The 12,739-nt window shown below is 33.0% G+C and overlaps 1 protein-coding gene across 8 annotated transcripts in view; it reads left to right on the top strand.

Annotated features, from left to right (window-relative positions):
- Positions 1 to 12,739, top strand: part of CadN (neural cadherin) — a 487,595-nt gene that overhangs the window by 155,267 nt on the left and 319,589 nt on the right. For 4 of the 8 annotated variants that reach the window (XM_088184574.1, XM_088184576.1, XM_088184572.1 and 1 more), the window contains exons 7-12: positions 189 to 1,039; positions 4,007 to 4,198; positions 6,499 to 6,689; positions 9,971 to 10,160; positions 10,292 to 10,474; positions 10,550 to 10,739. In XM_088184574.1, the coding sequence (XP_088040700.1) occupies positions 189 to 1,039; positions 4,007 to 4,198; positions 6,499 to 6,689; positions 9,971 to 10,160; positions 10,292 to 10,474; positions 10,550 to 10,739 (1,797 nt within the window). Of the gene's footprint in view, positions 1 to 188; positions 1,040 to 4,006; positions 4,199 to 6,154; positions 6,346 to 6,498; positions 6,690 to 9,970; positions 10,161 to 10,291; positions 10,475 to 10,549; positions 10,740 to 12,739 lie in introns of those variants that run through there. The other 4 variants (XM_088184575.1, XM_088184577.1, XM_088184573.1 and 1 more) reach the window with 2 other exon arrangements.

The raw sequence follows: 12,739 nt of genomic DNA, 5'->3' as shown, positions 1-12,739 counted from the left end.
CGGATTTAAAATCAGCTTGCAATGTTATTTATAAATCAAGTTACTTTAATTTTGTTGCAAAAAAATGCAAAATGTTTATTTAATGTATTTTTTAATTAAATTACAAAAATAATTCACAAAGTGTTGGCAGATATCTTTATTCTTTCATAACAAAGAATCATATTAATATTTTATTTCATACATTTCAGATGATCACTTTAGTGTTGATTCGAGCGGAATAATAACAAACAATAAGCAATTGGATGCTGACAATAACAATGCTTACTATGAATTTGTTGTAACGGCAAAGGATAAAGGCGAACCAGCCAAAACCGGCACTGCTACCGTCCGAATTTACACCAAGAACAAGAACGATGAAGAACCAAAATTCTCACAGCAAGTCTATACGCCAAACGTTGACGAAAACGCTGGACCAAACACACTGGTAACAACAGTCGTTGCATCAGACAAAGACGGTGATAATGTTCGATTTGGTTTTGTCGGCGGTGGTACAAACTCAGGCCAGTTTGTGATTGAAGAAATCACCGGTGTGATCAGGTTGCACGGAAAGCCAATATCGTTAGACAGAGACAAGTATGAATTAAACGTAACGGCTTTGGACGACGGCGCTTGTTGCGTGAACGGAGACGCCACCATACACACATCGACTGCTGTAGTCGTTGTGTTCATCACCGACGTTAACGATAATAAGCCTATATTCAAGGAATGCGGAAGCTACTATCCAAAAGTTGAAGAAGGAGCGCCAAATGGAAGTCCCGTTATTAAAGTACACGCAACTGATGAGGATAAGGGTGTTAACGGTCAAGTTAAATACTCGATTGTACAGCAGCCGAATCAGAAAGGAACGAAATTTACTGTGGACGAAGAGACGGGAGAAGTTTCAACAAATAAAGTATTCGATAGGGAAGGAGATGATGGAAAGTTTGTTTCCGTAACCGTGAAAGCTACAGATCAAGGTGAACCATCTTTGGAGGGTGTTTGTTCATTCACTGTTGAAATCACTGATGTTAATGATAATCCACCGTTATTCGATCGACAGGTAATAATTTTCTACTTATTAGACTTATGTCTCCGTCAAGGCCACAGATAACCACCTGCCAACCATGCCTAATACGTCTTTTTTCCTCCAACGTAGTAAATGTATTCTAAGTGATCTGCTAGAACTCAAGAATGTCATAGTCCAGAGATTATTTTTCTTATTTATCTATACATAAGGATTAATCAAATGAAAACCTATATATTTTTTTATATTTTGAATAAAGGATACATTCTATGTAGCTCCCATATAAATTAATATCAGTTTTCATATGCTTAGAGCAATGGTTTCCAACCTTTCTGTACCTCCACCTCCTTTTTCATAAATATAAAGTTGCGCTGCCCTCACTTTTTCTAATAATCTAATTACATTAATACTGATATAATATTTTATTAAATATGCTACAAAACAATATATCATATTCTGCAGAAATATAGTATTTATACATCAAAAAATATTTATTTATTGTAGGTAATAATAATTTTTATTACATTTAACAAATCTTATAAAAATAGAATACATGTTTAATACCACATAATATTATTTTAATGTGATTGTTGGGCTTGTTTTTCAGCACAAATTTTCTCAAACTGCGGTATCATTGAAGATATCGCTGTTCTCAGTTCCCTTTCAATCACTAAACGAGATCGATACTTTGTCTTTAAAACAGCTACAGCAGAAAACCCAGTTTCACATAAGTTGTTACAAATGGCAATAAAATTTCTGAAGCTTTGTTAGTTAAAGTAGGATATTCATTCTTTACTCGTAGCCAAAACGTAACAATATTATTTTCTTGTTGAAGCATCTGCTTTAATGTATTGTCATAAGATAAGTCAATTATCATTTCTTTCTCTGCTGTCGCAAGGCCAAAAGCATCATATTTTTCAATCACAAACGGGCTCCTTATTCTTTCATATTTCAACATGTCAAGATCTTTAAAGTAAAAGATGATTGCTTCCATAGACTGGTCAAGTATTTTTTATTAAAAACTTTACTTTTTTCTATTTCATCTGCAAGACAGGTGATTTTAAAATTGGGAAACATAAAAAATATTATTTTTTTAACTTATTAATCCACAGTTCCAGTTTTTTCATAAATGCAGTAATCTTGTCTTTCTGCATCAGAACATGAACTTTAGGACCTTGCATTTTTTTATTTGAATTACTGAGTTTTTGAAAAATATCCACTAAATACGTAAATTTTACAATGAATTTTGTGTCATAAAACAAGTTTGCTTCATCTCTATTATTATCAGCTAGAAGCATGGCGATCTCTTCTTTTAGCTCAAATACCATTCGAAGTACGTTGGAACGAGAAAGCCAACGTGCCTCACAATAAAAACACAATTTTTCGAAAAGCCTTCCTCTTAATGAGCTGATTTTAATTATATATACAACTCATATAGTAACCTCAAATGCTTATAGTAAATCTTCGCTATACTATAAGCATATCTTTTGAAACAAGTAAATGTCTATGATTCATATAATGTGTCTAAATTGCACGAGGAGCAACGTTTTGAACTAGTGCCCGTAGTCCGTCGTTTTTTCTGCCATAGATGGAAATTTATCTGTGTATAGCCCAATACAGTTTTCTTACAGAATATCTATTTCATTAAAAAAATATCAATCATATTATAAAATATTACATAAAATATTAGCGTGCTATATATTTCTTTCAACAGATTTACAGAATAACGTATCTTTTTTCACACTAGTTTCTACAACATATTTTACTTAAGTACTTTTTTTGTTTGCTTGTATATCAAAATTATATTTTGGTAGCAGCCGCTCGTCCTGCAGGTTGTTTTTGTTGAGTGCTCAGCCACTCATGTACAGCTTTTTCATTGTCTCTGCACTGTACAAAAATTTGTGAAAATCTGGTGGGTATCTTCCATCACTTTCACTTTAAAATGCTGTAATGGAATCTGATGTCACTCATGGTTTGCCTTATCTGATTAAGAAGAGTCTACTACAGAATTCTTGCTATTTATGAACTTTTTAATCCATTCGTACACTTGCTAAAGTGGCAGATATACACTACCGTACTAAACATGCTAATCTTCTCAAGTACTCTGGCCATTTTAAACTGATGCTGTATCTTTGTGTCTTGCCTGATTAGTACTGCTATCTGTCAGAAATTCATCGAACTAAATATATATGTTAAACCATTTGGGTGTTACGGGTGTTTTTATAAATTCTTATTTTCACATATTCATTGGTTATTTTTATGTATTATTAAAATTAAAGTCACTAGCTGTTTCATGCCATTATCATACTAATGGAGTAACAAGTTCATAACACCAACAATAATTTTTGCTAGCATTTATTTTATATAATGCCGAACAACGATTTATCGTTGTTTAGCACCCAAAAGGCTAACACTGCTGCTATTTTACAGGACTATATAGTAGCGTACTAGGTTTTTATTTCACTTTTAATATTTTCATAAGAAAAAATTAATTACAATAAATAATTAGGATTTCCTCGCCCTCGTATGTATTTATTCCGTGCTCTAATTTATTAGTATTATTTTCTATAAAAATCATTTACATCAAATCAAATTAAAAAAAAAATATTAATATAATGTTTTTTATTTATTATTTCTTCGGTTATATATGTAAATAAATAAGTATCTGGGGCACCTCAAAACAGTGAAAGATCAAGGGTTAAATATAAAATCCAAATTGAATAGCTAATTCAAAAAATATTCGTGTGTCTAGTACCACTGTTTTGAATTTTCCTATTTAAATATAAGAGGCATTTTTCTCGAAGTATCTATGTATTTGGCGCAATTTTTTAAATAAAGATTCCTTTCAGTTAAATATTGTTGATAAAACATTCCTTTGTTGTACTCCTTTAAAAAAAAAATGGTGCTTGTATTTTGTTTTTTATTTATATATTATGTATTTATGATTATGATTGATAATTATGATTATGTATTTTATTAAAAACTCTGTGTAATTTGCTTCAGAAATATGTTGAAAATGTAAAACAAGATGCTAGCATTGGAACAAATATATTGAGAGTTTCCGCCTCTGATGAAGACGCTGATAACAATGGAGCGATAGTTTATACGCTCAGCGCGCCATACAATCCCGGGGATATCGAGTATTTCGAAATCCAACCAGAATCTGGTTGGATCGTATTAAAGAAGCCACTGGACGTAAGTTTCTCATTCGATTATCTAAACTAATTAAGATTACCTTAGTATAAGAACAGTTGAAATATTTACTAAGTGCGTGATGAGGTGTGAATGAATAAGTTTACATTAAGCAGATAGGTTAAGAAGAAAAGTCCGTTTGAAGGTTGAGTGTTTCTCAGATCTAGGATTGAGGGTTTGGCCGAGTTCTTCTCTGACAAAGGTAACCTGACGATCGTCTGCCATAAATAATAAAACTGTAAATAATAACTAATTGATCCTGGTTCTAAGAGCAGTCACCGTTCAAATATTTTGTATAAACATAAGCTCAGGATCCTGAGGAGAGCAGAGCAGAGCACAGAGTCGTCAATTTTTTTAGGTAGCTTATTCCTTCCTTTCAGCACAATTTGTTTCAGTTGCAGCCAGGCCAGTACGGCTGGGCAAAACTCAGTACATATATTATTATTACGATGAGTTTATTTAACTACGGCACCTCTTGCATAACTCTTGTTGTTCTATTTAAAAAAACATGTACTATAAATAAACAAAACAAACAACTGCTGTAAATATTTCACTGTCAATTTTTTATGTTTAGTTGTAAAACATGTACAGTTTACGTATAACTGCACTTCTGTATATCCTGCGCACACATAGTTATTGGTTATTATTTTGACATAATTTGGAAGGCTTACAGCTTTTGGATATACTTTTTTGTACGTACATGTTTTGTTACTAACGTGTGATTGATTTTATTTTGTTGTCGGCGGGGCTCCGTCTCCGTCGGCTGTAGGGGCGCCGCCACTGCAGATATTGTCTCGCCGCATAGGATGGCCACAGTGAGCAATGGCCTTTTATCATATCTCTTGTATTTATTTCACAATATCAGACGACATCTCATACATGATCAAACTTTCATAGACATACTGTATAATAAATCATGAATGAATATTTGGTGGTTTGTTTTCAGGGAAGAAGGAGATTTGGTATTATATACCTATTTAATATATATGTATATGTAATGTAAAATATTTGTGTATATAAGGGGGCAGTCAGGGTACTGAAAAGAAACTTGTACAAACGATTAAAATAAAGTTCCTTGACTGCCATCCTCGTAGTTGTGACATTATTCCTTCTGTGAAAGGGGCGACGTACTTTAATATAAATTTTGATCGAAAATTAAATAAATCCATCGTTTTACTTTTAATTTCAATGAGTGTCGTTCCATTGTAAATTAGCATACATGAGGTCAAGATAACTATATTTTATGACATCCTGACCTTCTCCCGCCATTTTATGAGAATGCAAAGCTCCGCATGCATTGCCTGCTTTCAACATTTTTATTTTTTAGTTTAGTTTTATTGTAAATTTTTAAGTATTATATATATATATATATTGATATACATTTGCATATATAAGTCCTTGTAAATATTTGAAAAATCTTGTAATTACCATCATCATTATTTTCTTTTTATTCCTTTTCAACTGCACAATTGTTTTCTACGGCATTGGCCGCATCCAGGGATGTTTTCCAGTAAGTAGGTAATTAATATTGTATATCAATGACGATAAGAGATATGATGTCATATCTGCTTCAGTTGGCGGAGCGAGTGAAGTAGAGAGCGTGCGAAGTAGATACTTTAGTAGTAAGACGTTCTTATTAATTTATGATTTTACTTTTGGTTCGGTTTCTAGTTTCGATCGAGTGAATGTGGACTGAGCGCGTGTCGTATTGGCTGAAGTGTCGGGGAAACAGAGCAGTAGTTGGACTGTCTTGATATGTGTTTGTTTCTCACGAGATCATTGATATTCTTATTGTTTTACAGTTAATTGTGTGACATTGAATGATTCAATTTATTATTATTATAATTATTATTTTATTTATATTGTTCAGTTATTTAGCAATCAGTGAATTATGTTATTTTTTGTGGTTATGATTTTGTTTGCCCCCCGCTGACCTCTGACCCGTGTTCCCGCTGCTAGCGAGACAGGTATCGCCTGCGGGTGCGTGCCGCTGACCGGGGCGAGCCGCCCTCCCACGCGGACGTGGACGTCGAATTAGACGTCGTAGACAGGAACAATAAGCCACCCCTGTGGGATGAGAACACGTACGGCCCCGTTCACATCAAAGAGAATGTCACAGTGGGTACCGTAGTGACCTGCATAAAGGCGAGGTTGGTATTACGAGTAGGGTGTGCGACCATTGATCGGCAGTATTTTGAGAGTGTCACGTGACGATGATCCATGATCGCCGCCCTGAACCCTTTGCTCCCTAACACTACTAACGACGTGGTTTTGTTTGTTTCCATTTACCGTTTTCCCGATAGCGAGAAACGTACAAGCTGGAGGCCATGGCACAAGATAAGGGCTTTCCGCCCCTCTCCAGAACCGTGGAGGTTCAGATAGACGTAGTGGATCGCGCGAACAACCCGCCCGTGTGGGACCACACAGTGTACGGGCCGATCTACATACGAGAGAATTTGCCCGTCGGGGCAAAGGTCGTGTCGGTCAAAGCCAGGTCTGTGGCCTCAGTGTTTGCCGCACGGGCACCGCACGCAGCCCCGTCACTATTTGCACGCAGTGTGGTGTGTGGCGTTACAATCCCGTCCCTTATTCGATATTCGTATTTTTACCTGTAACTTACTCGTAGACTTGTTAGATGTTAGCGTGGTCTGTGGTGCAAGCGAGTAAGTAACTGCTCCCTCACCCGGCTCGCTGGATGTTGTTGCACCGTCACGCGCACGGGAGTACCGCTTGTGGGGCAATATCTCTACAGCAACATTCAGCCGGAGCATCCTAATCTTCACCCGACGTTTTATTGCATCGCAACTTCAATATATTATATATTATATACTACTCATTATTATTTCATTTGCATACTTCATCCGGTGATCGTGCATCTCAGTTTAATAATACTCTCATTCGATATTCATCTTTGCATTATCACTACTCGGTTATACGTTTGAGAAGTGTCACGTTTAAGCAACGCTGGCAGGGACGCACTGCTTCATGGACGATGTTGGAAATGTAGGAGGTAACATGTATTCTCACCAAATCTACAAAACGGAAAAAAGGAATACCTCCCACCCCCGATTTATTCAAATGTTTTTTACGGAATATGCCCGGACGTACTAAAACCACTAACATTTAATATAATTAGAGTCTCGATTGTGGATGCTGCTAATACACAAGCTCGTATAAGTATAAGAGTCAATTTAACTGGGCTGAACAATTCATTAATATAATATATTCCTACGATATTAATTACAATATATTTTATAACAACGATAAGAAAGATAAATTAATCATACCTATTTCATATCTTGATATCAAAATTTGTCATTATAAAAATCTTGGTATTTCAGAATTAAACATCAGTATGTATTGGTATGCCTTCTATAGTAAAATACTTCGGTCGGAAAAAATATTGCTGCTTTATATCTTCTTTCATTATCCTAACACGAAGATCTAGATAATCTAATTTGTTACAAGCCATAAAATTTTGGTCTTTATCCCAAATTCGAATTTCATATTTGACTTCAAACTAGTTTTGGATCTTGTTTACATTTTTGTGTGATGTAAGTAGAGTAATATCATCCATGAATATGCCCACTATGGTATCTTCTGTAATATTGATTTAAGCGGTATTGGTCAATCGAATATTTGAATTATTTGCCTGATTTTCAACATAAATATTCGAATAATTGCTCCAATAGTTGTAAAATATTCGTTGATGCTATCTCGAATGAAATTTAAAAAAATCTTAGAATGAAACAATTTGTATACTTAAGCAACATAGGTAGTCGTTTTTCTCTCAATATACCCAAGTGACTAGTTCCGCTCCAAAATCCGTAATCCTTTATGCACTTTATTTTGTTTCGAAATGCAAGACATTGAGACGCTCCTTCTCAACAAAAAAATGCTTTTACGGCTTCGCAAAACATTTGTGAATAAAATGTTTGTCGGGTGTGTACTATGACCGAAATTCGCAGAATTCATTCGTTGAATGAAACAAAATGTTGCAAAGGCCCACCTTTTTTATCGTTTTACGCATACCTCGAAAGCAGGTGTGTGTCGCAAATTTTTGCGAAGTTCATGTTTCGTTTTTTCATTTGTTGTTTAAAGACACAATGATATTTTTTAATCAGTTCAATAATTCAATCGCGACTAATTTACTCCTAGTTATTTAATTTATATGCAAATCCGTACAAATCAAACGCCTATATAGAAAAAGAATGTAATAAATCTTATTACATAATTTGAAATATTTTATTTAAATTTAAGAATATTTACAATAGCTTTATATTAATAATCATTTTGTGAAACAATACTGAGCCATTTTAATAACAGAAATTCACAATTATTATAATCTAAAACCATAATCTTAAATTCAAATGAAACATAAAAATTGAATAATGTTATCTAAAATACAAGGCGTTTTGATAATAATACTAGTAGCAAAAAAAGTAGATGAAAGCTAAACAGTGGTATTTAATGGTAGGAGTAAAATTAATTTATGAATTGTTCAAATCAGTTAAACAAACTCTTGCGTATTATTGTACACGTGTATACGTGCTTACGTATTAGTAGAATCAATGATTCAGACTCTAAATATAATTTTAACTAGAGGTTGGAATTTTTTCGCAAAATTACTTGAAAATATTTTTATTTATTTATTTATATTTGATACAAATTATATAGTGTTTGATATTTTATTATTAAAATTAGAAAAATAAAGAGATTTGCGAATATATTCCGACGTCTAACTATAACACATCAGCACACTTTTAATTTGTGGATGTTGTGAAGACTTTTGTTACTTTGAAACTGCGAACGACAACTCAAAATGCATGTAGGCAAAATACAGATAGGCATATTTATATTAAATATCAGAATTTGGTTAACAGCAATCCGCATGCCGGCTGATCTACGAATTCTCTTTGTTTAGAATCTTTGTTGTTAAATTTCTCCGTGATATTTCTTTCTCAATTTGTATGATTAGGCAAAAGTTAAAATCGTTTTATCTAAAGTTGTCATATTTTTTGGATTATAGAGCATCAGTTTCATGTTACTTCATAGATATATATTTAGCTTGTCCGTGCAAAACATATCCACTTATGAATTCTTTATTGGAATGGGATGCAATTAGTTAAATGCATTGCATAGTTTCTGTATTGATTACTGGCGATCACGTTGTTTGGTGATTGCTTTAATTTCGCAACTTCATCAATTTATGATTTGTTTCGAATATTGTTGTATTGTTATATTATGAAATTCGATTCGATTTCTTTGCCATCATATTTTTTGATCCATAAAAAATGCCATAGATTTCATTGCCATGCAGTAACGATAATTTTGGAGAGCTTTTGAGCAGTGGAAAAAATGGGAGGTGTTTAATCTCAGCGACTTGATCCGTTTACGGATGAGGGTATATTGGTTAATTTTACTCGTGTTGCACAAAACGAATCCATTTATCATATTTACACATACTAAAATTTAACATTTGGTTTCAAGTTTAAAGGTTATATATTTAATAACAATAAATGGATTAAATGCCTAACTAAAGCTTTGAATTTACTATTGTTTTAAATGTTACATCATTGATTAAAGTTAGTTTTATTTAATTGAAAAGATAAAATTGCTTAATTAATTTACCTCTTATTTTTTTCAATTAAATTAAATTAAGTAGAAGTTAAGAAATACATATATTTAATGTCGTTTTGTGTCAAGTCGTAGAAAAGCTTAATGCTCTGTTTCTTGTTTTAAAACGAATAGTAAAACTTGTTATTATTTCCACAGTTCTGGGATAGAAAACAATCCCACCGTCTTTTACCGGCTCATGCCCGGTTCGACAGCCCAAACCAATAAGTTCCACACGTTTTATTTGCAACAAAGAGCGGATAATGGGTTTACATGGGCTGATATAAAAGTCAATCATCCGCTCGACTATGAAAGCATAAAGGAATACAATCTGACCATTCGCGTAGAGGTGAGTTGTTAAATATTTATTTTTAATATAATTAAATGTCTTCTTAATTTATATACTGGTTAATATTTAGCAAAGGGCTTAAATGTTGCGGTATAAGCATTATCCATACATAATTTATGTTTGTTTTTAAGAACAACGGAGCTCAGCAATTGGCCTCGGAAGCTACAGTTTACATCATGCTGGAGGACGTTAATGATGAAATCCCCTTATTCACGGAACGAGAACAAGAAACTGTTTTGGAAGGCGAGCCTATTGGCACAAAAGTGACACAAGTCAACGCAATCGATAAAGACGGAACGTTCCCTAATAATCAAGTATGTTTTAAAAATTATTAATATATCAATATTGATAAAAGATGTTCAAATACTATTTTTTAATGAATTCCATAGGTGTATTACTATGTAGTAGACTCACCGCGTAATGAGGGAAAAGATTTCTTTGAAATCAACTTGCAGACTGGTGAAGTGTTTACAAAAGTGGTATTCGACAGAGAAAAGCAAGGAGCGTACGCGTTGGAAGTGGAAGCGAGAGACGGAGCCCCATCAGCCAGACCAAACTCGAATTCACAGCCAAATTCAGGTTAGTTTTATGATATATAATATTCACTTTATGAATTGCATTTAAAAATACACGACAATAATATATAGAAATGAAAAATCAATTTAGGAAATTATGGTAGAAATCTAAATAGTGTCTCTAATAAATAAAATTTCGCTGGTTTTTTCTCGTTGATGAGTATAATGAATGACCCATAAGCACTGCTTGACTGTATGTATTAATTATCCTTTTCCAATTATCTCTACATTCAGCAGATTTGAGTGTTTCAGTTAGAGTTCTATCAGGATTATTTATTTAGTTTGTCTATCTTAAGTTAGATAATCCTATTTTTCTTGTTCTTCAAAGTTCCTAGTGCAATATACGTATTTGCAAAGAATAGTATTATTTTCTTCCGACATATCAATAGAAATTGTTTTTGCTTATGGAGTGAAGGAACGTTGGTTACTTTTTTTTCCAAGAGATACCGCGCAAGAGATCTTTAATATCACAATTAAAATGTATCTATCTTTACCCTGGCAAATACAGGAACATCGTATTGTACCTTTTCTTTCTAGATTGTATTTGCAAGATTTTATTCATGCAAAGCTATTTAATACAATAAAATAATAGAGGATATTGTATATTTACGTATATGTATTCAAATGAAAATATTTTGCTTGTTGGGCGATCAGTAGTTGCGCGGTTTAGCGACTGAGCTATCGTCAGTTTTAAGATAGGTTTGAAACCAGAGATTGTTGATCATATAATTTTACAAGCACATCATTAACTTTATCCTAAAACACTCGATCATAGATCAGAGATGGCTTAGTCATTGCTTATAACACGCATGCGCCAAAAGTGGCGCATAGCTCTGAAAGTAATTAAATATTGTTCTTATAAAAAAAAAGGCTTATGTAATGGAAAATGTTGACCCCTCTGTCATAAACTATAATTTTTCTTAAATTATTTTATTCTACTACTATAAGAAAAGCGTTCATTTCTTAAGTAAATTCTTTTCACTTGATTGTCAAATCAATGGTATTTTCTAAACGTACAATTTAGTATCGTTACCTCAATTTCGTATGTGTGTTAAATAACTTTATAAGTTTTAATGGTTCTATTATTTATCAGCATAATAAATCTACAAACCTTGAGTGTTAGTTTATGCTGTGGATATTAAAATAAACTGGATACTTGTCATTTGCCTATCCTTTCCCGAATGTCTTATTGTGCTTATTTTTTACAAGACAAAGTTAATTCGTTATAAATTATTATTATGCAATTTTTCTGAGTCAATCCACGTATAGTTTGTATGATTGGTGTTATATTATATATACGTGAAATTCTTGTCTGAAGACTCCAATCGTATCTGGACCAGGGTTGACGTGAAGAGCACAGCGGCTGCCTTTTCAGTATTCTTAGTGTCCTTGATCAGCGAACTTCCCTTGGTTAAAAGTTCGGAGACGAGCTCTCGCGTGTCTCGTACGCGAACTCCGGTAGAACTTCTTGACGAAGTGCTGACAGAAGCGACTTCCGAATAGAAGTGTCATTTTAGCAGAGGCGTAGCTAGGGTACTTGGCGCTCGGGGACGAAATATCCAATTTCCCCCCCTCCCCATTTTATATATATATATATATATATATATATATATATATATATATATATATATATATATATATATATATATATATATATATATATATATTTCACAATTTTTAAATGGTAATATATATTTTAATGAAATAAAAGGGGCTTATATAACAAACAGTTTACGCAATTCATCATAATGATATGTAAAAATTTGAAACATTAAAGATTTTATAATATATTATTATATAAAAGTCAACTTACAAAAAAATGCATAGGTAATTTTATTAAGAGAAATGTATATAAGAAATAAAAATAAATTATCTATAGCGAATATTTTTAGATGTTGCCAAAGCAATTTGGACAATTACGTCATATTTAAATATGAAAAATTGAAACTATGATTTTATATGTGAATTAAATTTAAATTATACCTCAAAAAATTTACATCCCGT

Source organism: Plectrocnemia conspersa, unplaced genomic scaffold (genome assembly GCF_051122295.1).
Source record: "Plectrocnemia conspersa isolate PC_06_02 unplaced genomic scaffold, ASM5112229v1 ptg000004l, whole genome shotgun sequence".
Lineage (NCBI taxonomy): Eukaryota > Metazoa > Arthropoda > Insecta > Trichoptera > Polycentropodidae > Plectrocnemia > Plectrocnemia conspersa.
The sequence above is the reverse complement of the archived record's forward strand: the minus strand, read 5'-3'. Positions and strand labels throughout refer to the sequence as shown.